Source organism: Zychaea mexicana (assembly GCF_025766255.1).
Source record: "Zychaea mexicana strain RSA 1403 chromosome Unknown BDB00scaffold_151, whole genome shotgun sequence".
NCBI lineage: Eukaryota > Fungi > Mucoromycota > Mucoromycetes > Mucorales > Lichtheimiaceae > Zychaea > Zychaea mexicana.
Genome location: NW_026516814.1, coordinates 56,302 through 79,904, shown reverse-complemented (window position 1 = coordinate 79,904; position 23,603 = coordinate 56,302). Strand labels below are relative to the sequence as shown.

General features: G+C 44.2%; 7 protein-coding genes across 7 annotated transcripts; 3 read left to right on the top strand and 4 right to left on the bottom strand.

The window, feature by feature from the left end:
• Nucleotides 1-2,332, top strand: BDB00DRAFT_965433 (P-loop containing nucleoside triphosphate hydrolase protein; the record flags this gene model as incomplete). The annotated part of the gene is made up of 5 exons (XM_053129781.1): nt 1-176; nt 294-607; nt 843-1,468; nt 1,683-1,888; nt 1,974-2,332. 5 exons carry the CDS (start codon nt 1-3, stop codon nt 2,314-2,316), a joined length of 1,665 nt encoding a protein of 554 aa, XP_052973430.1. The 3' UTR covers nt 2,317-2,332.
• A 609-nt stretch (nt 2,333-2,941) lies between these two features.
• On the top strand, nt 2,942-9,262 carry BDB00DRAFT_878897 (uncharacterized protein; the record flags this gene model as incomplete). Its single annotated transcript, XM_053127794.1, has 10 exons — nt 2,942-3,229; nt 4,422-4,808; nt 4,970-5,009; nt 5,185-5,439; nt 5,578-5,768; nt 6,020-6,674; nt 6,854-8,077; nt 8,200-8,406; nt 8,540-8,826; nt 9,035-9,262. 10 exons carry the CDS (start codon nt 2,942-2,944, stop codon nt 9,260-9,262), a joined length of 3,762 nt encoding a protein of 1,253 aa, XP_052973429.1.
• Nucleotides 9,263-9,533: 271 nt separating this feature from the next.
• BDB00DRAFT_855822 (putative dynamin-like GTPase Dnm1) lies at nt 9,534-13,254 on the bottom strand. The gene is made up of 11 exons (XM_053125754.1): nt 12,441-13,254; nt 12,329-12,338; nt 12,176-12,245; nt 11,749-12,091; nt 11,477-11,602; nt 11,298-11,389; nt 10,940-11,207; nt 10,650-10,865; nt 10,312-10,575; nt 10,105-10,177; nt 9,534-10,030 (listed from the first exon to the last, which is right to left on the bottom strand). Exons 1-11 carry the CDS (start codon nt 12,867-12,869, stop codon nt 9,777-9,779), a joined length of 2,145 nt encoding a protein of 714 aa, XP_052973428.1. The 5' UTR covers nt 12,870-13,254; the 3' UTR covers nt 9,534-9,776.
• Nucleotides 13,255-15,945: 2,691 nt separating this feature from the next.
• BDB00DRAFT_855821 (uncharacterized protein) lies at nt 15,946-16,788 on the bottom strand. Its single transcript, XM_053125753.1, has one exon. It carries the CDS (start codon nt 16,486-16,488, stop codon nt 16,198-16,200), a length of 291 nt encoding a protein of 96 aa, XP_052973427.1. The 5' UTR covers nt 16,489-16,788; the 3' UTR covers nt 15,946-16,197.
• A 617-nt stretch (nt 16,789-17,405) lies between these two features.
• BDB00DRAFT_855818 (fk506-binding protein 2) lies at nt 17,406-18,178 on the bottom strand. Its single transcript, XM_053125752.1, has 3 exons — nt 18,146-18,178; nt 17,844-18,019; nt 17,406-17,701 (listed from the first exon to the last, which is right to left on the bottom strand). Exons 1-3 carry the CDS (start codon nt 18,154-18,156, stop codon nt 17,562-17,564), a joined length of 327 nt encoding a protein of 108 aa, XP_052973426.1. The 5' UTR covers nt 18,157-18,178; the 3' UTR covers nt 17,406-17,561.
• A 678-nt stretch (nt 18,179-18,856) lies between these two features.
• BDB00DRAFT_855815 (uncharacterized protein) lies at nt 18,857-20,054 on the top strand. The gene is made up of 5 exons (XM_053125751.1): nt 18,857-18,976; nt 19,061-19,402; nt 19,540-19,624; nt 19,696-19,711; nt 19,792-20,054. Exons 1-5 carry the CDS (start codon nt 18,922-18,924, stop codon nt 19,828-19,830), a joined length of 537 nt encoding a protein of 178 aa, XP_052973425.1. The 5' UTR covers nt 18,857-18,921; the 3' UTR covers nt 19,831-20,054.
• A 1,342-nt stretch (nt 20,055-21,396) lies between these two features.
• On the bottom strand, nt 21,397-23,077 carry BDB00DRAFT_855813 (uncharacterized protein). The gene is made up of 2 exons (XM_053125750.1): nt 21,580-23,077; nt 21,397-21,482 (listed from the first exon to the last, which is right to left on the bottom strand). Exon 1 carries the CDS (start codon nt 23,009-23,011, stop codon nt 21,605-21,607), a length of 1,407 nt encoding a protein of 468 aa, XP_052973424.1. The 5' UTR covers nt 23,012-23,077; the 3' UTR covers nt 21,397-21,482; nt 21,580-21,604.
• Between the last annotated feature and the right edge of the window lie 526 nt (nt 23,078-23,603).

The window sequence follows — 23,603 nt, the reverse complement described above, 5'->3', positions numbered from 1 at the left end:
ATGCAATCCAATTTGATCCTGCTGGTCGGTGATCACGGTAGCAGCAAGACAGCAGCAGTGTACACGGCAGCAGCAGAAGCAGGATATCAAATTTTTGAAATAAACCCAGGTGTCAAGCGGTCTGGGAAGGATCTGGTAGCTTATGTCGGGGAAATGACTTCAAGTCATTTGGTAACGTCCCATCCTACGACGACGCCATCATCAACAACAACAACATTGTCAAAAAAGAGGAAACGTGCAACCGATACGACTGAAAATAACCGGCCTAGTGATATAAGCGCTACCAACGAAAGTCATTTTATGCGTCGGTTCACGGGTGCTGCGAATGCCCCGTCTCCTGTTGCTACTGCGACCGAAGCACCTGAAATTGACGTCATCCACATTGATGATGGGAGTTCGAGTCAGGGGAGCCATCAAACTACAGCGGCGTCTACTGCAGCAGAATCAGCAGCATTCGAGACACAGCAACAGCAGGAGCAAGAACCAAAACAAAGTTTGGTTCTACTAGAAGAAGTAGACACGTTATACGAAGACGACAAAGGATTTTGGGCCTCAGTGATCGAACTTGCACAAAAAAGTAAACGACCGATTGTGCTGACTTGTAATGGTAAGTGCGTGCGTATATGTTTTTCATTTTGCTTAAGGTTGGAGACAGCAGCAGCGGCAGCGATAGAAGCAAAAAGAAAAGATGCTGTCATCGGCTCCTACATTCTTTCTGTGCGCCCCATTTCTTTCGCCGCATGCTTTTGCCTTACATCATTTGCTAGGTCGCTAGTAGCTTTTCTCTTATGCCCCTCCTTACTGATAAAGTTTGTGTTTGTTTTTTTCTTTTTAATTTGCAGATCGGAACTTAATTCCTACCGACATGCTGTACTTACAAGGCACACTGAACTACAGGTGCCCGGATAGCGAAGAGTTAATGGCATACTTGCACCTGCTGTGTTTCTCAGAAGGCTACCTTGTCCATCCTGCCGATCTGGCTGGACTTGTTGCCACCACAGGATACGATCTACGTCGGCTCATCAATACACTCGAGCTGTGGTGCACAGAAAACGACGACAGTGCCCGATCTGCCCTCATCGACGTTGGAAAAAGTGGCGAGGATGATGACGCTGAAGATCCTGGCGTACTACTCTACGAATGTGCTGATCTTTTCGACCGGTACACAGGTATCAATGGCGCTGCTAACACTACTGGTGATCATAGTAATGGTTTTGATAGTACTAGCAGGATTGATCAGCAGCTATTTCGTATCCAGCAACCGACATCCAAATGCGGAGTCGACCTTGTCCGATTCCATGAGAAATGTATCGCGAACGATGATAATTGTCATGGAAACGATACCAACAACAGCACCACCACCAAGAAAGGTGGCTATACTAATAGCCTTTTGGAAACCGTGGAACAATTGAACCGAGCATCATGGGGGGACGTACTGATGGGCACATCCGCTCGGCGAAATCGTCAGGTAAGAGACAGTAGGTTTTTGTGTGAGATAATGTTGGATGGTGGTGGTGGTGGGTGTAAGCGAGGATGAAGTTTGGAGCTAGGCTGCTGCTGCTGTTCTTGTCGTTCTTGTTGGCCCGGAGGATTGTATGAAGAAGGGGAGTAGGAGGCTCGGACCAATGCAGTAAAAAAGAAAACGGTTGACTTGCCCATTTAAGTAACAACTTGAAATTCAGCTGCATGAATGCGACGAATACGGTCCGTCTCAAGATCAACTGCTTGGTTACACGACAATGTGGAAACATCCTACCGATCTGGACCACTGGTCCTTGAGCGAAGACATGCCATCTTACTTTTGGGTTCAAGCGTATGAAAGTATCAGGGATGACACATGGCGCAAGGCTCTGTTGCCGACAGTATGGGAAGAGCTTGTCAAGGAAAGGTATACTCGATGTACAGCTTTCCATTGTATGTTGTAGTCCTACTGGTCGGACAATATAGTACGTAGTATTCATACTTTACGACAGAGCACTCGCGATAGATGATTGTCTCTTTGGAGCAGGCGACTTGATTTCATGGCGTGCATACCTGTCAGACACGGTGACAATGATGGACTACGTGCCACACATCCGAATGATGTGCGACTATGACCAAGGTGTGGCAAGTCGTAGACGCGCCCCGCGAACTCGGCGAAAACGGCGCTACTTACCACTAAGTGATGAGCAAGTGGATGCTGTACAGGAGAGCCCAGAGTATCGGGACACAACACATGAATGGTGTGAAAAAATACTGGAATGGTCCAAGCGGTTCAGTGTTGTTGTTGTTAATGAGAGTGGGATTGGATTCAAGGGCCACACGCCAGCATCATAACAATCGAGCAACAATAAAAAAAAAACAAGTATTTATTTGCTATTTGTTGTTGTTGCTGTTGTTGTCGTCGTACCAAGAAAATGGAATGGCAATCGATCAGTACGCACCGTAGGTAATGTAACTCCTACGACGAGTGGGTTCCAGCCGTTCAACGGTGGCGGCCGTTGCTCTATACTCGACTCTATCCACCTTTCACGACTTCCCTCCCCATCCCCCATCCCCCATCTCCTCTCCGTCTTCTTCTCACACAGCCCCTCTTTCTGATCACCCCCCTTTCTTTTCTGCAAACAACCATTTTCTTTCTTGCCCTTTCTTTCGCTTTCCCAAATCTCTTTTTCTCTTGGCTCTGTCGATAACCCTAGCTCACTCTTCCTTCTTTCTTTGCAACAAACGACGATAACCACGACGACAGACTCGCGCCAGCTGACAACGACGACGACGAAGAAGACGACGACGAACGGCACCTATTCTACGCGCGCTGCTAAACATAGTTACAGAGAGAGATCCTCACATTAAGTTCTTCTTTACTCTCTCTCTCTCTCTTACTCTCGCTCGCTGTCATAACCGTATATCATCGACACACAAGCTCGGACATTAGCTTTTCTGACAGACATATCTGGTCGCCATGGCAACAACATTCGCCCATGAATTAGTGGAAGATGTTGAAACGACCGACGCAAGCAGCGACACCAAAATGACCATGATTGAAACCAAGCACGATTCAAACGTTACAACAACAGACACAACGACAACGACGACGACAGCAGCAACGACTCCTTGTCCTGAGTGGACTCGCGAACCTCGACGACCGATACGTAGCTGTCGCGCGTGTGCACAGCCTTGCTTGAAAGGTGACGGCGCGCTTGTGCGAGCGTTAGGCGAAACATACCACTATAATTGCTTTATTTGCGAGGTGAGTAATTGTTATTTTTTTCATGCAATACTGTGAGTGGCAGCATTGGGGGAATTATCGGATTTACACTTCACTATACGCCCCTCTTTCTCTCTCTCTCTCTCTCTCTCTTTCTCTTTCTTTCTATCTTTTTGCGTGCTACGGCCCCTTGCAAATTCTTTATTTCTATATATACTTGTATATATGCACATTTATACTTTTTTGCGAGTGCGCACATTCGCTCTTAACTTATCCGCTTACTGTCTCCCTCACCTACTCACTCTGCAACCGCAACATCATATCAAAAGAGGCGTGGGGAAGGGTGACAGAAAGAAAGGAATCTCTTCTTGGAGTGACCGGGATAGACGGGCCACCAAAAAAAAAAGAAAAAGGCGGGTACGTGTCGTGGAATTCAAAATGGATAGATCGGTAAAGGAGGACAGGATTCACAAACAAAGAAAAAAGCTATCGGCTCGTTGAGATCCAGGTGATATTTTAAGGGGAAAGGAAGAGGGGGGGCAGCGAGAGAAAGACGTGCGTGAGAAGTAAGAGAAAAGAGGGTGGGGATGATGATGAGAGGATGGGGTGCGGGGGAGTACAGAGAAGAGCAAGTTGAGACACGAATATTTCCACCTATTGGTTACTCAAGTGAGTAGGTGAGTAAGTAAGCGAGTAAGTGAACAAAGCAAATGTGCGTGCGTAGATGCGTTAAGGAGCAAACAATGGAAACAAAAGGGGGCGGTGTGATATTTGGGTGGCGAGTATCTTTTTGTATTACATACCACTCCATCCAAGAAACACTCCAAGGAGCCATTCCTGTTTGCGGATCCTCTGTTTCTCAAAGGTTAAGTATATTAGCCAAGTGTGTGTCTCAGGAAGAGATTGAAGCGGAAACTGCAGGGTACGCATATACTATAATCTGCATCATACGCGACAGATGATGACAACGACGACAGAATCGCTTCTAAATTCTCAATGCACAAGGGTCATAGCACAAATAAGAAAGAAAGAGAGAGTTGAAAGGGGAAAGGCGTTATTAGTGGGTTGGTGTCTTACCTCGATGCTAATTGCTACCACAACCTAATAAAGCCATAGGCGAGGGCTTAGATAGAAAAGAAGGGAGGTGGGAAGACAAAAAGAAAACCCTAAAGAAAAGATGACTGATTTTGCATAAATGTTTCTATTTTCTATTCATTCTTTGATTCTAATCTAGGATTGTCACAAACTGGTTGCATCCAAGTTTTATGCACTCGAGACCAAAAACGAACATGTCCAGCGAGCCTTGATACTGTGCGAATATCACTACTATGCTCACCTCGGACTGATATGCCGGCACTGCGATCAGCCCATCCAGGGACCTGTCAGCAACGACTTGCGATTTCATCCACAATGCTTGCAATGCCCGGACTGCGTGCGGCTAGGCAAAGAGCTTGGCGAGCCATGTTTTGAATACGACGGACAAGCCTATTGTCGATACCACTTTTCAATGCTACGCAAAACCCACTGTGCTGGCTGCGACCAGGCCATTTTGAAGCAGTTTGTGGAGCATCACCATTACCCTGGCAAGAAATGGCACCCCGAATGTTACATGATACAAAAGGTAGGGCAGCACTCTGTCGAGCTATATATGTATACACTGCTAGTACTACTACTACTACTATGTGCTATTATATGACTACTGCTACTGCAGTTAGCAGCATATGCACGCACTGTATTGACTCGGCTGCTCTTATTCCCTACTCTATTTTCGATTTCATGCAGTTTTGGAACATTCGATTATGCGAATCTTATTACCACCACGGTAAGAAGCTGCATAACACACCATCACAAAGCATAATGGTTTCTTACTTTCCTTTTTTTCTTCTTTCCCTAAAACAAAAACGTAAATGTTGATCATCTTTCTGCACCACTGCGCTACCCCAAAACCTCACGCCTCCCCCAAAATCACGTACGCACCCACAAAAAATCCCGCATAGAAGATCCCAAGTTGATGGATGCTCGGCAATTACAAGAGGTGCAAGTGCTAGTGGAAAAAAAGGTGAATCGCATCTGGACGGATCTCTCGGCGTTCGAGGAGTCGTCGGCGACTTGCATCTCGGACATGCTACTCCATGTTGCTGCAGGCGCGTACGTGGAAGGACTGCGAATGGCCGCCCAGTTTGTCACACATCTTGAAGTTTTATTTTCGGCGCTCGATTGGATCAACATGGCTTTGGTGGACAACGGTGAAGGTAAACAAACACTTTGTGTGATGGTGTGCTATGTGGAAAGCGCCACACAATTACATTGACTTTTTTGGCTTGATTGTGCTCCCCACTCATTCCACCGATTGCACACACACCTCTCTCTCTCTCTCTCTCTATCAATAGTCCTGCAATGCATAAGCGAACCGAGAGCCGTGTGCCAACAGATCATCCGTTTCTTCCATTTACTCGCGTACCACGACGATATGGAGCAAAAAGACACTTGTGTCACCCAGGAGCTGTTGTCGCTCGTGACGGGCATGGCCCAGAACCTGAAAACCCTGATCCGCATTGGTCTCACAGAGGCACTACGATTGGTAAGCGCCATATATTTGACAATTAAAGCCTAGCGCTCTCTCGCCTGCCTTGCTGTGCCCGTGTAGAATATGGGTGCAAGCGTATGTGCTCTGTGGGATGAATTGCATTTCTAAAAAAAATCGTGTCCTTGCCTTCTATTTTTCTTTGCTTCTTTTATATTTTTAAATCCCCTTTTCTATTTTCTCTCGCCCTCCATCTCTTTTCATACATACTGTTGCTGCTACTGCAATCGTACACGCAATTCTTTTAGGAGGGCCAGCACAACGTGCAAGACGCAGTATACCGGTTCCTCGCCAATCTCTTGTTATTGGAGAAAAAGCGTGTATGGATGGCGGGCCGCTACTGGTTTAAGGACGAGCCGTTTTTCCATTCTTCGTCCGAAGGCACAATCAGTGTCGATCGATGCCAAAGATGCTTCCGGGCTATCGACGACGAGTGTCTTAAAAAGGGGGCACTGCGGTGGCACACCTCGTGCTTCATCTGCACCCGATGCCATCGTCCACTTTCCAAGGAGTTGCAAAGGGCGCGTTTGAGCCATCATCCTTCACCGTCCACGGCTACTGCTGCCGGCACGATTGTTGCCATCACAGGAGAGGAAGAATGTAGCAATAAGGATAATAACGGTGGCTACCTCCCACAGAACCAGCAGCAGCAAACAGCAGTCCTGTTATGTAACATTTGTTGCACCGACAAGCGCCAACAGCAAGCATTACCTGCTGCTGCTGCTGCTGCTGCTGCTGCTACTCCTACAGCTGCAGACAATACCCAGGTGATTGCTCACATTAGTCGGTTGGAACAGTATCTTGATCACGTCAAAGCTGCATTGGCACGGCTCCATGCTTTACCCAGCAGCACGAGTAATAGCACCAGCAACAACAACAACAACAATGCAATCCTATCATCAGGTATGTGGCTACTACTACTGCTGCTATCGCTGCTGCGCTATTAATACAAACACTGCATATACCCGTTCCTTTATTATTATTGACACGTCCTTTTTTCTCCCCGTCTCCTCCTTAATCTTTTTCTTTCCTTTTCTTCTTCCTTTATATTTCTCCCTTTTTTCTCTTTTGATATGAAACAGTGAAAGAGGCGGACGAAAGCTCCAAGAAAGTGATGCTGCATGAATATGAAACCAAGCTAGATGCGGATGCAAACAGAGGCAAGCGACAATCTTCTATCTTGCGATTAATGAACCGCGGTGGTAATGGGGATGGAGGTACTCGTCGTCAGTCGCTTTTCGGCTCTGTACACCTGACAAACGTGAAACGTGCCAAATCGACCAGAGACAGCAGCAACGAAAATGACAACAACAACAACAACAACAACGCCCATATTACACCCGAAGCAACTACTTCTACATCATCAGCTATACGACGCGTAACGAGTGTACGCGAACAATCCGCAAGTCCTACCACTCCCACCGGTGGCGGAGGCGGTCGTTTGGGAAGTTTACGACGAGCGCTTAGTAACAATCGAAAAGAGCGCCGGCCACTTTATGATGTTTTTGACCGAAGCAATAACAACAGACGAAGCATGAACAATAACGGTGCTGGAAATAGAGGCGTATTAATCATTGGACACCCGCAACAACAGCAACAACAAGAACAGGAAGAAGCACCCTCATCTGCAACAGCAGTGGTGCAACGAAGGACATCCCTATGCTCATTGGACACATCGGAAGGCGTCTCTACTCCGGTCGGCCCACCCTCTCCTCCCGACGACAGCACCAGCAGCAGCAGCAACAGCATTGACACGTGTCAGCTTGCACAATTATCGGCAGTCCAAGATACAATCGTGCGACATATGGCTGTACTGTACCTGGAATCCATCGTCCACGAATTTCTCTCGTTGGATCAACTGATTGCCATTGTAGAAACGAAACGAACGTCACTATGGTATCGGCTTAAAGCCAAAGTCGGGGCAAGCAGTAGTGTTGCTGTTGGTGGTTGTGGTGGTAGTAATAGTGGCGTTACGGTACCGCCGGCAACACGACCAGCAGCAGCAGCAGCAGCAGCGGCGACACCCAATATTAATAGTAATCATCATCACAACAGCAGCAACAAACATTCTGAAGCAACAAGCCGATCCCCAGTACCAGCATCAGGTGGCAGCAGCAGCAGCAGCAGCAACAGTAGAAAGACATTTGGTGTTCCGCTTGCAATTCTAGCAGCACGAGACAAAAGCACAGGCAGCGCCACTGCTGCTTCTTTACCATGCACGAACAGCATGCTGGCGTCTTGTTTTGCGCCTACCGCAGAGATTCCTGTCATTGTAAAAAACTGCATCCTGGCGCTACTTGGCATGGGTAATATTAGTGGATGACAACAGCATCATCAACACCATTAAAACTGCAAAGAAATAGAAAAAAGTTCAATCGATGTGCCCAAAGTCAGCTGACAACAACATACAATGGCTCTTTGTTTGTAGACATGTCACTCGAAGGCGTTTTCCGTAAAAATGGAAACATTCGTGAGCTCAATGAAATATGCGACGCGATTGACCAAAACAGCACGAGCACGACGTACCTGAACGAATCACCTATCCAACTGGCCGCTTTATTGAAACGCTATCTACGTGAGTTGCCGGAGCCGTTACTGACATTTAAGCTCTATAATTTGCTCGTCACATCTACACGTAAGTCCTTCCTCTAGTACATACTCTTCTAGTATGTGCTATCTACACAGCAATGTCCTATTGTATATTTTTTCTTCTGACACTTTGACGACTGGGCTTCTTCTTCTTCTTCTTCTTCTTTGTATGTATGCAGGGATGGAAACTGAGTCTAAGACCAAGACTGTGCTTCATTTGGCGTGCTGCATGCTTCCCAAGCCAAACCGTGACACAATGCAGCTCCTCTTTTTGTTTCTGAAATGGGTCGCCACATTTTACGAGACAAACAGAATGGACGTTACCAACCTGGCACGGGTGATTGCACCCACCATTTTTTATTCACCCACGGCATCCAAAGAGCTGGCTGAAGAACGACAACGCGGTGCGCGTGAGGAAATTCGCATTGTTGAAATGCTGATTCACTATCAAGAAGAATTCTGCAAGGTAATTGCTGTTTATTGACAAATACTTCCTCCCCCGCCGCCATTTTGAATGTTTATTTGCTTTCCTTTGGGCCTCTGCTCCCCTTAAAAATAAGCCTCCTTCCCTATTGCCCATCTTCCTCCACGCATATCATCTATTCTACTCCTTCACGACTCACTAATCAATAACTCCTCCTCCCCCCCCATCTTACACACACTACTACGTACAGGTACCGCCAAACTGGATTCCCTTCTTGCATGATCCTAGGACATTGGAGAGTTTTACCACGACCGTGTCATCGAGGCAGACTGTAAGAAGTCTGGAGCAGCTTATCCATCCGTCGTCGTCATCTTCGCCATCAGATGAACATCCTCCAATAACGCCACCGACAAGTCCACAGTCTTGTAATGAGCCCAAGCAGCGAAATCGAAGATCATGGCTGTTGGGGCGACAATAGTAATAGTGCGTCTCTTACAGCATACATGATACTTTCAATTTACATAAACCATGTATCTATGCACAACCTGTTCTTCTGCCCCCACTCTCCCCGCAAAGCACACACGTATTCAGCTCATGCACTTGCTGCCCCACACGGCGTTCTTCCCACCCCTTTTTCATTAGTCTGTACTTCCAAAATCCCAAAAAAGAATCCCTTTTCCTTTTCTGGCCGTCCTCTACTTTGTTATTCTCCCTCTCTCCTGTAGCATTTCCCGTTTATTTATTTTCTTTTGCAGTTTCTTTTTACTATTATTATCCTATTACTACTATTACTATTACTATTACTATTATTATCGCTATAACATGATCATCGCGATCAACAAATTTTATTAAAAACCTTACAACTTTGATTAATGTATGCAAGCTACAAAACCAAGTCAAACATGCCAACATGCAACAAAGACGAGCATTCTTTATGTGTAATTAGGTATTAACTGTTGCGCTACTGTATATCTTCCACCTCTTCACCTTTTCTAAATGGACTCGCTAATGATGCCGAAAGCTTTTCGATACATGTCCAGCATGGCTTTGCACCGTGTACGCTCGGCAGCCACAGCTGAATCCTCTAGTAAGAGTTCACTAAAGAGATCTTCACGATACAGCTCGGACACGAGCCGGTTCTGTACCGATTCGCGGGTAAAATTAACCAATAGATGCATGATGGCTTTCGGAACCAGATCCTGGATGGTTTTACGGACAATATTAAAATAGGATATAATCAAGGTCCCTATTTTTACATTGGCAGGATATCTAATTGTTAGTCGATATTGCAACAAACCGTCTTTAAAGAGGACCACTTACTTATCAGCTCCACTTCCATGTCTTCCTTGTCAGATGATTGTAGAAGCAAGTCTTCTCCTGATTCCAAAGTAAACTAAATCAAGGGTTCCCACACATCCACACATCAATAAAGAATATTGCATCACGTAACAGGCACGCGCACGTATATATCCCTGTTCTTTTGGTAAATGACTGCTAGGATTGAAAGAAAAGGAGGATCATCCTTACGTTGTTTGCAAAATGTGATTCTAGTTCTCCTTCGATTTCTGTTGCTAGTGACATTGGATGTGCGTGTTGCTTATCATGCGCTCCTGAGAGAGCTGGTCGATCTGTTCGTGCGGCGCCACCGAAAAAGTAGTTCAAAAACGAATCTTTTGATGGTGACGACGCGGATGCGCCGGTCGTAGAAGATGTTACAGACAAGGAGCGTTCTGTACGGCGCATAGGATCAGCTGCTGTTTGTGATACACCATTTACCTTCAGAGTTTCCTGCTAAAATGGTTTTTTAAGTAACATAGGACCCTGTCATCACATGAATTTTCCACCCGCCCTGCAATGATCTATACCTGAGCCTGCTTTTTACGACCTTTATTTCTGTTCTTTTCTAATTCATACATGGCACCGGTTGCACCAGGGAAATCGGGATGATTTGTGTTGATATATGCGCATTCAAGATCAATCAGGCTTTTGACATAGGATGAGGTAGGACCAAGGCGTTCGTGTAACAAGTCAGAAACGACATCAATCAGTTTTGAATGCAGTTTTGGGAATCGCATCAATTCCTTGAAAACAAGAGATATAGTAAAGTCAGTCGAACAGGCGCAACGAAATCAAACATAGCAAAAACCTTTGTTACCTTTGTATGACATGTGTGACAGATCTTGGACAATTCTTGGAATGCCATGTCAACGCATCGCAAACTAGGTGCCTCTAAGAGTCGTATTTGTGGTCGAACGAGTAAGTCGAATGCCAACTCTGGGACAAAGAGCGAGCATCGAGGGCCTGTGGAATTGCGAATGGCAGTACGGATATCGTCATTGGTGATATTGGAGCAGGGGATAATGGCATCCAGTGCGTGACCAAAGATGTTATTGAAGATAAAGTAGATTCGTGCACCGCCAGATCTATCACCATCCGTTGATCCCAATTAATGAAGCTATTCCTACATTTTTCTATATATATTTTTTTACTTCCTCTATGAGATCGTCTCTTACAGTTCTTTGGTGGATATTTCGGGCGACGTGCCATCAATGGATGCCGTGAATTGTGTTGCAAACATGGTAAGCATCTTGAGCACCAGCGAACCCTATACAGAATAGACAGCACGCGATTGACGAGTTGTGTATCGTTGTTAGCAATAGTGAACCTTGAATGATAGTCCTTGTCATTATACCTTGTGTGCGCTGCCAATGAAGGCAGGATCACCATACTGGGCAAGCTCATGCTGAGTCTGGCCAATCATGGCACTTAATTTAGACCGCATGTCGGGCAGCTTATCCCGAATATGCGCCACCAAGATCTAATGAATTATATTGTGCGCGTATTTGTGACAAGCATGTCGTACAACATTACATACACACACACAGATTGTTAATAATCAAAATGCTTTTGTCCGACCCAACAACTGGATGTGAGTACATAGACAGGGGGTGTGTTCTGTCTTACCGAGTTTAACTGTTTGGCTAAATAGGCCGACCCACATCTGGCAGCAATTCCTTTGTATGCTGCATGTCGTTCAAAGAATTCTTGCTCAGCCTTGAGTGCGTCCCCCATCGACTTGTTCGTCAAAATATCCTGTTGACTTCTGTTGACCAATCCAACAAATCCAAGCTTCAATGGGAACGCACGGCCCGTTAGAATGTCTAATGCATTGGTGCCTGCATCCATCAAGTCTAGTTTTGTAACGACGCCGATCGTTCGTTTGCCGGCTGGATCGACCTTTCGTGCCAATTTCAAGCTGTCCGAGTTGGCAATGTCTGTGTTGGCCGGGCTTACAGCAAGAATGATACTGTTATAGGGACCATGCGTTATTACTACTGACTCGCTAGCCTTCGTCGTTTTCTCCAGGATCCATTTCAAAGCTATAAATTACCTGTTCGGCTTGGAAATGTAATCCAGAACCAGACTTCGTATCTGCTTCTCAATGTCCGCAGGTTGATCCCCTTCCCACGATTAAATAATAAAAACAAATGAGCCACTTGAGTAATCGCCCTCTGCAATCCTTCCTCTTCTACTATATCTGTACCTATAGGAATCTAACAAAAGACACAGAATAAAAATAAGATAAATTTGTTGTCAATGCAAGGACGAGAGGGAGCGGGAGGTGGATCAAAGATTGCTTTGACGACAGAAACTACCTTTGTCAAACCGGGCAAATCCACCATGGTCAAGTTCAAGACTTTTTTCGAATATATCTTCAAATGGATCGGTTGTCGTGAGATACCCTTGTTATTGCCAGCAATCCGGGCCGTATCCTGTTCAATTTCCTCGCGCACTTGCTGAAAGTCATAGAATCGCTTGCTTGGCACATGAAGGAACTCGCCGTAATCTTCTGATGTTGCAGCTGCTGGTAATGTCACGAGTTGCAGCACAAGTGGACGACGAGTAACAATGCCGCTACCACGCGGTAGAAAATCGCGTTGGACTATATTTTCTAGGACAGAGGACTTTCCTGCACTTTGCGAACCGACAGTTATGATTTGTGGTAGATCGAGACTGTCATTGCCGACGCCAATGGTCGAGAACACGTCTTGGATTTTGTTGACAAGGTCAATTACGTTGTCCATTTTGGTTTGTTGTTGTTATTGTAGTTTCGCTATTGAAATCGGTTTATGAAGAAGGTAGAGCGATAGAGGGAGAAAAGTCGGGGTCGGGTGTGGAGGAAACAGAGACGACGGCAACAAGGGAAGGAAGAGGGAGAGAGAGGGAGGGAAAGAAGGGAAAGAAGAGAAAAACGAGTTGGGTTTCTTCTGTGCCTGAATAGGTCTTTAGCTTATAAGTCACATCAACATGACCCTTTCCCTCTCTCGCTCTTTTTTTTATAAAAATTCCCCCTGTGATGAGGAGGGAATAAGACATAAAATGTGGCGATGAATGCAGCAGTACATATGAGAGGATACCACATATTACTGCGTCGGTCGTTGCACACCTCTCCCATTCAAGATAACCCTGTTGTGCCACCTTTCACCAAGTCCCTTTTTCGATCACTCTCCTTTGATCGACTTGCATTCAGCACATAACTACGGACACACACACACACACACAACGCTCGCTTGTTTGTGGCAAAACTGACAAACAAACAGAAATTATTGTGATTACGTGTACAATGAACGCTGATAGATTTTTAAGCCGACTATTTGGTGAAGGTACAGTATATCGACGTAGGTCTACTCAGCGGCTATCACTTTTTTGTGGTCTAGACGGTCTATGATATTCTTAGTTTTATGTGAGCAAGGATAATCATGTAGCAACAAGTTACATACTATGTCTTGCCACTCCTGATGTTGACTTTTCAGTTTGCTATCCTTGGCGCTTTGAACAGCTGATGGCCAACAGCGACAATGGAATGCATAAGCAGCAATGTTTAAACGACTTCGCCCTATTTTACATCGTAAACTATTGCATTGTAGTCGTTTCTACTATGTACTATTGATAAGATATTGTCAGGCAAAACATAAAATATAAAGAATAACAAAAATGTTGTTGTTTTTACTATGATGAAAGAATACAAAAGATGGAGTTTTTATTTCACCGGATATACCCATGCAATCTAAAACAATTCGCAAGTTCATTATCATGCCCGTACTCCTACATGATTGCTATCCGCTGAAATATCTCCATGCACACACATATTCTGACGAATTCGCTCTATACAAATTCCACCATATATGCTTTCAAGTAGCGTGTACTTTATTACGCGGCATTATCATATGTTACCAACTCAACCATCGCAAATCATTTTCTATTGTTATATTGACATAACCTACAATGCACGACTAGAAGAAAATAAAAGTGCTCAAGACAGTTACGGCAAATGTAACATGCCTACTATCATAGAAGCTCTTTGGTTGGGTCATCGCGAGATTCCTTCTGTATGGATGAAACTCAAAAACTACTATAGATAGAATACTATACAGGCAACACTTGGAGAAAGATCTAAGTGCTGATGAGATTGAGAACATGATATAATAAATTTGAAAGCGAAGTATCTCCCTGTCATTTTCTTATATGTCAGTTTTGCTCATACGTATAATTGCATTAAAACTTTATGGTATCATTAACGCATTTGTACAATTGGGTGCGAGAGGATATTCTAGATCTTTACCAGCGCCACACGCTGATCATGAGCAAGCAGGGCGAACATCGCACTGTTGTTTTCTGAAACCCATCGAGTTAACGAGAGCCGAAAATAATAAGGTCGCACGAGCCATGTTTCGTGGGAGCTGTCAAAGCCTTGTTATACCCGCCGTCTTGTTGGGCAGAAGGGCATGATGAACTTGATATAAAGAATAACAAGGAAGAAAAATGCCATCGGTCCCAAAAATTGAAGAATCTGTAAGGCACATACGGATTACATTCTTTTGTTTATGTATTTTAATATGTCGAGGATCGACTGAAATAACTTAATAACTGTCAATAAGGCTTTGGATGATGTTAGGAAGCACAGAGGATCTTTATGAAAGCTTCACTTTGCGGCGAAGGAGGGCCGAGTTTATGAGCAGTCAATCGTCGCAAGTAGCCGGTAGGTACTTGGCTGAAAAATCCCAAGTTTCAAACACGCTTATTGTGCAAAAAAATACAGGCGAACGTAAGCTGATGTTACTGCAGATGCGTTTCAGCTAGCGGATTTAAGTATCTGCTAGCTCTTAAGAAACTATATATACGTAGCGCTTAACAAATGCTTCATGGAAAGACTGATGCTGTAATAGCGAGCCAGTACCATTAACGAAGAAGAAAAGTCAAAGTTTAAAAAGCGTTTGCTCAAGCTATGGTGTCCATCAACACCGCCAGCGCCACCAGTCGCAGAAGCATATACATATGAGCGTATGATAGCCACCACGACTATTGCTGCTGTTTGGTATCGCAACCGCCATTGATATCACCCCCGTGTAACGCCGTGGGAGACAGAGCACAAAATGAATATGGTTACATTTGCAACCTGTAGTGATGCTTTCTAGACTATTGCCATGCATCATAGCTATGTTAAGTGAAGTGCAATACTGTAATGACGACAGCGTTCTTGCTTGTTTTCAGCTAGTCCTAGCCACCGACGTATTCAGACGCGCTTTAGTAAAAAGGTCAAGGTATCGAATTGAGAAAAATGGCGTGAAGTTCGCACTTGTGATTTTTTTTAGTGTTCCAGGATTCTGCACCGCGATTTTCCTCTCTTTTCGATACCTTGAACCCCACGATTCATACGCGATCCACGATTCATACACCGTCCACACACCATCAATGCACCATCAATGCACCATACACAAATCGTACATCGTGCAGCATACAGCGATATATACACCATTGATTGGACGTTTGCACCGGTAAAATGGTTTTGTAGGCAGGGAGCAAAGGGTTCGGATGGCTTTATGGGTTGGAAAGAAGGAAAAATTGAGGATTGTTTGTTCAAGTTTGAGTGGCTTGAGCAGCTTGGGTAGCTTCGTATGGCGCTCATAGGCTTTGAACGTGTGATCTTTTTTGTTATAGATGGTATGCCATTTTTTTATCTTATTTTTTTTTCAGCCATGACAGTATTTGCAATAACATGGCGAAGGACTCTGCTGACTGTGGCCAAATGGTCGAAGATGACAGTCCTTCATCTTTCTCTAACGACAATCAGTTACAAATCTCTACCAAATTTTAGGATATGTTTTTGGCAGTGCGAGAAATCATTTATTGTAATATAAGCTACAGAGTATTCCTAGAGAATGCCTGCTTAAGGCTGATATGGCTGGTATATCTGCTAAACATTACCCTTTTCATAGCATTCTGCCCAGTTGAACCTTCCAGATGATTGGGCTCTCTCGCTGGTTACGAAGGTTAGATCTCCACTTTCTTTCTCTGGACTTGTAGCTCTGATTGGCGTAACACTTGGAGATTCTGTGCAAAGATGTTGACGTTTCATTTGTCGAGCGAAATCCATTCCATCTTCGCGTACTGACGAAGTCTTTTTCTGGACTCCTCTGAGCAATCTTTTTCGTACTTGAGAGTTTTCGCGAACTGGCTGGCCATAGCATCACAAAATGACTCAGCGCGTGAGGCCAAATAGGTATTGACGTTTTTTTCGATGGAGAAAATCTTCAGGGCTGTCTTGTAGATACCTTGGATGGTTGGGTCGTCATATTCATCAAGCACCCTTACGTTTTTCTCTAGGAGGATAAGGACATATGCCAATGCAATCATTAGATCCATTGGTGAACTGTCAATGTGTTTGGCAATGGAGTCCGCAGTGTATACTTGGACTTGCTTCGCCCACGATCGGCAGAAATGCGTGTAAAATGGATTGCTGTCGGCTTTGTCAAATGCGAAATCACGAAACTGTTTGCTTGAGAAACCTTCGATGCCGATCACTACCAACACAGGTAACGTCTTGACTTGATCAAAGACGTTCAAGCAGTACCGAATGGCCCGAGCAACAAATGCATGATTCACCTTGTTCTGTATTTGCACCAAGTTTTAAATTTAAGTTCGAGATGTAGCACAAGTTCTTGCGTTCACTTCTCCGAAAAGCGTCCAACAACTGGAAGAACTCGCGACGAGAACGCCTCAACGATCTGCTCTAGGATACATAACTGCACTAGTATCGACGAGGAAACCAACAAACCACTTCCAATGGAGGAATCAGGAATAGGTGAACTTGTATTATCGTTTCTACATATCATCCGACAACCCTCCTCTGGACGATCAAGAGATAACAACATCAAACACTAGCTAACAGCAGCACACAACTGCTTAGTACATCCCAGGATTTCTCGTTGTCAAACAAAGGCAGAATTTAGAAGCTAGAGGGATGCTTTATATCTGCGTGAAAGACGCCGTACCACTTTTAGAATTTCAACGTAGAAGACTCACTAATAGATTTTGCATTTGAACATGCATGCAAATACACCCATCGCTATATGGGCCTCTTTCCTCTAGTTGCTATGATTTTGGTTTGATTAAGTGAAGACGCGCGTCCGCAAGTTGTGAAGAATATCAGCACATGTAGAATATAAACCCTTTCGAGGTCTCCTGGCTTCCTTATGATGGATGCTCTACAGAAGACAACGAAGCTTTACTAACCGATCACTTCCCCAGAGAAGCAGTGAGTATCGCTTTTTGCTACGTGTGCAAGCCAAATTATTCCCCGCTCACTTCACAGTGGAAAAAAATTTCTTGCCAGCCCAATCATGTTACTGCAAGGATAACGCGTGTCATCCTTGATTTTACTTTATTTTTCTGCAAGTTCATACACCGTCGTATAAAGGCTTCTTCATCTTTCAGGCTTAATGAATCTTGATCAACTCCACGTCAAAGACAAGGGTGGCGTTAGGAGGAATGACACCGGGAACACCACGGGGACCGTAGGCGTAGTCGGGAGTGCAGGTAAGCTTGGCTCTTTGACCAACAGACATTTGAGGAACACCTGTGTTTTTGCATAATCGAAGGTTTTTGTAAGCAACCAGCAGCATATGCATACGGACACCACGAAATACAGGTTCTTCCCTTTCCGCATGGATATGCCAGGTCGCACTCTTTTTGGTATATAACAAACCCCAACTACATACCTTCATCCCAACCCTTGATGAGCTTGCCAACGCCGATTTGGCAGACGAAAGGAGAGCCACGGTCACGGGACGAATCGAACTTCTGGCCGTTGGTCAAGGTGCCGGTGTAGTGCATAGACACGGTCTGACCGGGCTTGGGGAAGTTCTGGCCATCGCCAGCCTGAGTAGTTTCAATACTGGAAGAAAGGGAAGTGATTGATGGACAACATATCAGTATGGCGAACATCCAAGTAGGATCATGTTTTATGAAGAGATACAAAAAACCCACAGCCTTTCACACCCTATTTGTGGAACTAACTTACTCGACACCCATGATAAAAAAAAGAATATGAAAGTTAAAGAAGAAGAGAAAGAAATAGAAGAGAAAAAATAGTACAAATCATACAACAACAGAACGCGCGGCGGAGGAACCCAAAGTCACGTAACCACCGCTCGTTTCATTGGCTGACATTGACCCAACCAAAGCAGCAGCCCCCCTATGATGTAGTTTTGCCCTTGCTGAATGGGTATGTTCTTGCATGCAAGCGGGTAGAGCGTTCTTGGATTTGCACCATAAGTATGTATCCTTTGATGTGGAACTGTTTATACTTTGTTGCCAGAAGCATTTAGAAGCGAAATTATCGCTAATGACAGCCACCCCTCAAGCCCCCCCCCCACATCTTCGCATCAAAGGCAGCGGTGTTGTTGTCGTACATGTCTCAGTGAAACAACACTGTGTGAGTCTGGTTTCTGTAAAACTGGATGAGGGTCTCCTTACCCTTCCCTTGTCGCATAGCAGCTATGTGCAGAAGCAGCTTAATCATTTTTTGACACTATCATCCGACGCCATGTTTGCAATTTATTTATCACAGATTCACGCTGTGGTTGCTGCAGATGAATAGTTGTGTTACATACAGCCTCCAACTTCCCAAAAGTCCGCTTCGCCTTTTGCGCCCCCCTCCCCAACACGGGGTTGTACAAGACAGCCAATGAAATCACTGGAAAGAAAACGGCGAGAGTCAAGAGAGCAAGAGCCGATCGACTTGCCCTTCGAAATTAATTCCAATTACTCATTCACTAAAAAAAAGCATTTTGTAAAATGACCTCGCCTGACGATAACAAACAGCTTCCTAGTCAATTAAACTGCGACAAAGGTACACTTTCTGTAGTATGCTCCAATCAGAACGGTACCTGATTGACTATTGAGCTGTTTTATGCTTTGTATAACGTAACTTTAGACGTTGAAAAAGCGACTGATTCGAATCGACCTACAGCTCGCAAAAAACGAGCATTAGACGAATTAGACGACTCTTCTAGAGAAGACTCTGCAGCAGCATTATCTTCACCGTCGTCGTCGTCTGACCCAGGAAACAACAGTCAACAGCAACCACAACCTCGTCGACAACGACGAGCACGGAAAGCACCTCATGAATTATTAACGGAAGCCGAAAAGAAGGCTAATCATATTGCATCCGAACAAAAGCGGCGACAAAACATCCGCCTTGGTTTCGAACAATTGATTGAAGTCGTGCCGTCCTTGAGTCAAGGAAATCGTAGTGAAGCGCTTATCCTGCAAAAATGTGAGAATTTCTGTTTCTTATTATATCATCTTTTTTCTTCGATTCGGAAGAGAGGAAAAGAGAGGGACAGAAATGTGCCTAACTTACACAAACACATACACATGTATGATTATATGATACCTTGTTATAAATAATAGCGGTGGATCATATTCGACATCTGATTTCAGTCAAGGATGATCTCAAGGATCAAGTACGAGATTTGCAAGGGCTTCTGGGAGAACCGTATGTAGCACAAATGACGATTGTATAAAATTTAATCATGCTAACATTTATATTACGCCCATACTCTGTAGGGTTTATGAGGAAGATGCAAGTGTTACCAAGCCTAAACATATCGTCAGACGAATATCTACAAAAAAAAGCTAACTGCTGTTTTTGATATTATGTAGTCCTCGGAAGATGAATTAGCATATGCAGCGCTTGGTTAAAATGTGAGGACCATAATGGAATACTTTGACAGTAGCGGAAAGAGAAGTTGGGCAACAGCAAGATCTGGGATCCGATGGTTCCACATAAACATAAGAAGAATAACCCCTCACATATTCATTCAGACTTTCCGTTCATACGAAACAAATGACGAAGCCCTTAATGTTGATATACGTAACACTATCAAGTACTAATAAACAACTGATTTTTTTCTCATCCCTTGCAATATTCAAGTTATTTTATCAATCGACATAGATCTGAGTGATGATCATCTGCTTTGTTGCTGATATATTATGCAATTCGAAACATCCATTCTCTATATATGGTTCAATCAATTTCACATTCTCCCCTAAACGCTAATTAAGCATCAAGGCCTCGATTCACGTGAAGTATTCTTCTAAAGTGATCCGTGAGTGCGTGTTTGTGGGCGTGTGGCTACAGAGAATTGTTAATTGGACTTGTTCTTTTGTGTGACCTTGCTGAAGAAGAGTACGCAGCTTATTTAATCTATTATACATATTGATTGATGTGTACAAGAGATGATCTGGCTTTTTCAAGCATAGTACATACTCAAAATGTATAATACGATAGCCCTGATCAAAACTCAGTAATCACAGGTTGATGTTGTCAAATTCGACGTATGGACGTATATATTTATAGCTACAAAGATCTGAACAGTGAATATGACCCAACAAGCTATATAATTGGATATAAATACTGGTAAGGTAGAGCGAGATCAAGGAACCTGATTTCTGATAAAAGTGCGCTCCTATAGCTTAAAAAGGCTGTTTTTTGTCAACTCGATAAGTGATAGCTTCAAATGGCATGTGGCAATTATCACAGCTGCATGTATCTATATCGCCGCCATCAAGGGCACACTGCTGCGTATACCTGCTTTTAGCATGACGAGCTGATTGTATTGAAGATAATTTGCGCATTGAAATATTATAATGACAACACTTAAAAACATCATTTTGCTGACGGATTAATATTACTGCGATATCATACTGTTCGTTTTTCTTCAAACTGAAGAATCCAACGATACGCCGGGTCAGCTGGAAATACAGTTTATATGTGTATCTATGACTATCTTTTGCATGCGTGTAAATAAATAAGAGAAAAATCGATTGCATGCATTTATCACTGCGGTGAACAGAACTGACTGACGGCTGCAGTATGGTAGCAAAAGATTGTGATACTGTGCACTGTAATTTTACATGGCTCCACTCTAGTTCTTTAAGTGATACTGTCAGTTTGGGAATGGATAATCACTTGATCTTGTAAAAAGACCTTGAAAAATATGTATGACCCTTGCTGTTTGGTTTGTTCAGCGTGTCGTTAATGGGAACCATTTTCTTTCTAGTATAATGAGATCCTGTATATTGCTTCTAGACTACAAAATTTTTCTTGTTATACAGCCAAGACATGCTTTACTTTAAAGAAAACTGATATGCATATATTTTGTTTAGCACGTTCTGCTCCGGTTAGCGCAGATTTTTCTATTTGCTGCCCCAGATGTCACCTCTTTTACAAGCACATATATAAAGTCTAGTAAAACAATTAGGTGGGTGCAAATGAAATGTATTGTCTTAATAGAATGTATTGAGTCATATGATATACAGTGTAATGAAGGTGATAGTGATTGTAGCTTCTCCTAATATAAGTAATTTACAAGTTCAGCCGATCCGGACTGAGGAGGAAAAAAGAGATGCCTTAGAATAGAAAAACAAATGAAATATTACTGTACATACACAGACGCCATGAAACTGTAGAAGGTTAAATCAACTCATGAAATAAGGCGTTTCGTTGGCGGATATATCCTGAGAAAGTACTTTTCGGCGTTGGGACAAAATGATCAGCATTTGCAGCAACTTCGCCATCGACCAGCGGCAGTAAGCGTTTTCCGTCCCGTAAATAGGGGTCTTCGTCGGATATTGTGTCACGGATAGCCTGTACGACGTCTGGAAAATCATTAAGCGTAAATAGACATACAAACTCGTCATAGAGATCGGCGAACTTTTCGCGTGGAGATTTTGTGTCAGTAGCCATGTAAATGAGTCGTAGGCTCGGGTGCCGCTGTTTTCCTTGCGCAGCAACGCACGCCTTGAGGAGCAAGGGGCGATCGTCAATATGCTGCTGCAACTCTGCCAAGTTGGTTTCTTCGTCGTCTTCGTCTTCCCCATCGCTTCCGTCATTGTTGTGTGATTGTGCACATTTTTTGAGGGCGCGGCGGATCTGGTCAGTCGTCTTTTTGGCTTCCTTTTTAAATCGACCGTCGCCTTGTCGCAGATGCACGCTTAAATAATTGTTGGGCCCGCCGAGGCGGTCAACAATTTCATTCGCCTCGTGAAGCACGGCCGGATGTTTTACGCCGACTTGTTGACGTAGATATTCGCGCATGTTGAGCAGGTCGGACCGAGTGAGTGCCAATCGTTGCGACCCAAACAGCGAGCCAAACAAGATGAACGGCTCTTGTCTTTTAGCGAGGTCTTGTATGTCCACTCGTGTCTGGAACTGCTTCAAGGTGGCGTTGGGCACTACTAGCTCGTCGTGAATCTGATATGAGTATCGTGTAGTGTCGTCAAGTATGTACATCATCTCGTCGGCGTTGTTTTCGTCGATGCCCCAGTAGCGTAAAAAGTAGTCCTGGCTCATGTCGTGCCGTTGCATCGTTCGGATACCCAGCTCGTGGAGCGGTGTCAAGTCAAAGATCTCGTCGACTGGTACGGGTACATAGTCACGATAGTCATAGCAACTCTCTGTTTTCAAATTGTTGCCGGGACAACGCGCAAGTTTCTCGGCCAAATCGCCCGACGGTCGCCAAAACGTAGCTTTGCCGAGATTAAGCTCTGGCATTAGTAGTGTGCGGTTAAGTGCATGGGCGAGAATAGCTGCGTTGATGAGAGCAATACGTTGATTGTGAAGGCCGGAATGCGGGAGAAACGTCAAGAACTTCTCTGATAGTGGTAAGGATTTACTGCTGCTGCTGCTGATACTAGTACTGGGGTCGCGACTAAGGGTCCATGGCTTCGCGCGCGGTCTTCGTAGCCAGGATTGCCAGCTGACGCTAGACGTATTGTTGGGTGTCGGTCGTAGTAGCAGTATATGTGTTAACAATAAGAAACCGACTACGGCAGTACAACCGGCAACCCAAGACCGATATGATCGTGCAGGTCGAAACATTCGTGTGTAAAGAATAAAAAGGAGCGAGGGGTATTCTATGAAAAGGAAAAAGATCAAAAAATGTTGCGAGTGGAAAGACGTCGATCCTTTTAAAACCATGCTATCTATTTTGGATCGTTTTTTTTGGCCCTAACCCCGATAATGAGAGGATTAGACTAAAACAATGGCGCAGATGACGACGGGACTTGCAAATTTTGCAGTCTTATGTGATCCTTAATAAGATGATATCATAATTCTTCAGCAACCGTATGTACAATATTGTGTAATATTGATAAAAAAATAGATCACAAATGTTACTGTGAGCTCAAGTCGAAACCAGTAACATGTTCATATGCAGTTTCATCTAGCATGCGAGCATAGTTTTCCCGTGTCGCCTATTTTTTGAGGGTGAAAATTACGCATTCATACTGTGCTTGTCAAGTGCTTTGTGATCATGAAGCACAAATGGAAACCATTCACCATTCACCATTCAATTTTATTGAGCAAGTCATTTTGATCTCTTGGCAAATCTCATGCCAAGTTGGTACGTAAGGACAAACAGGACCTCACTCCTCTAGACTTGCAAGTCTGCATCAAAAGGAGATTCCTCAGA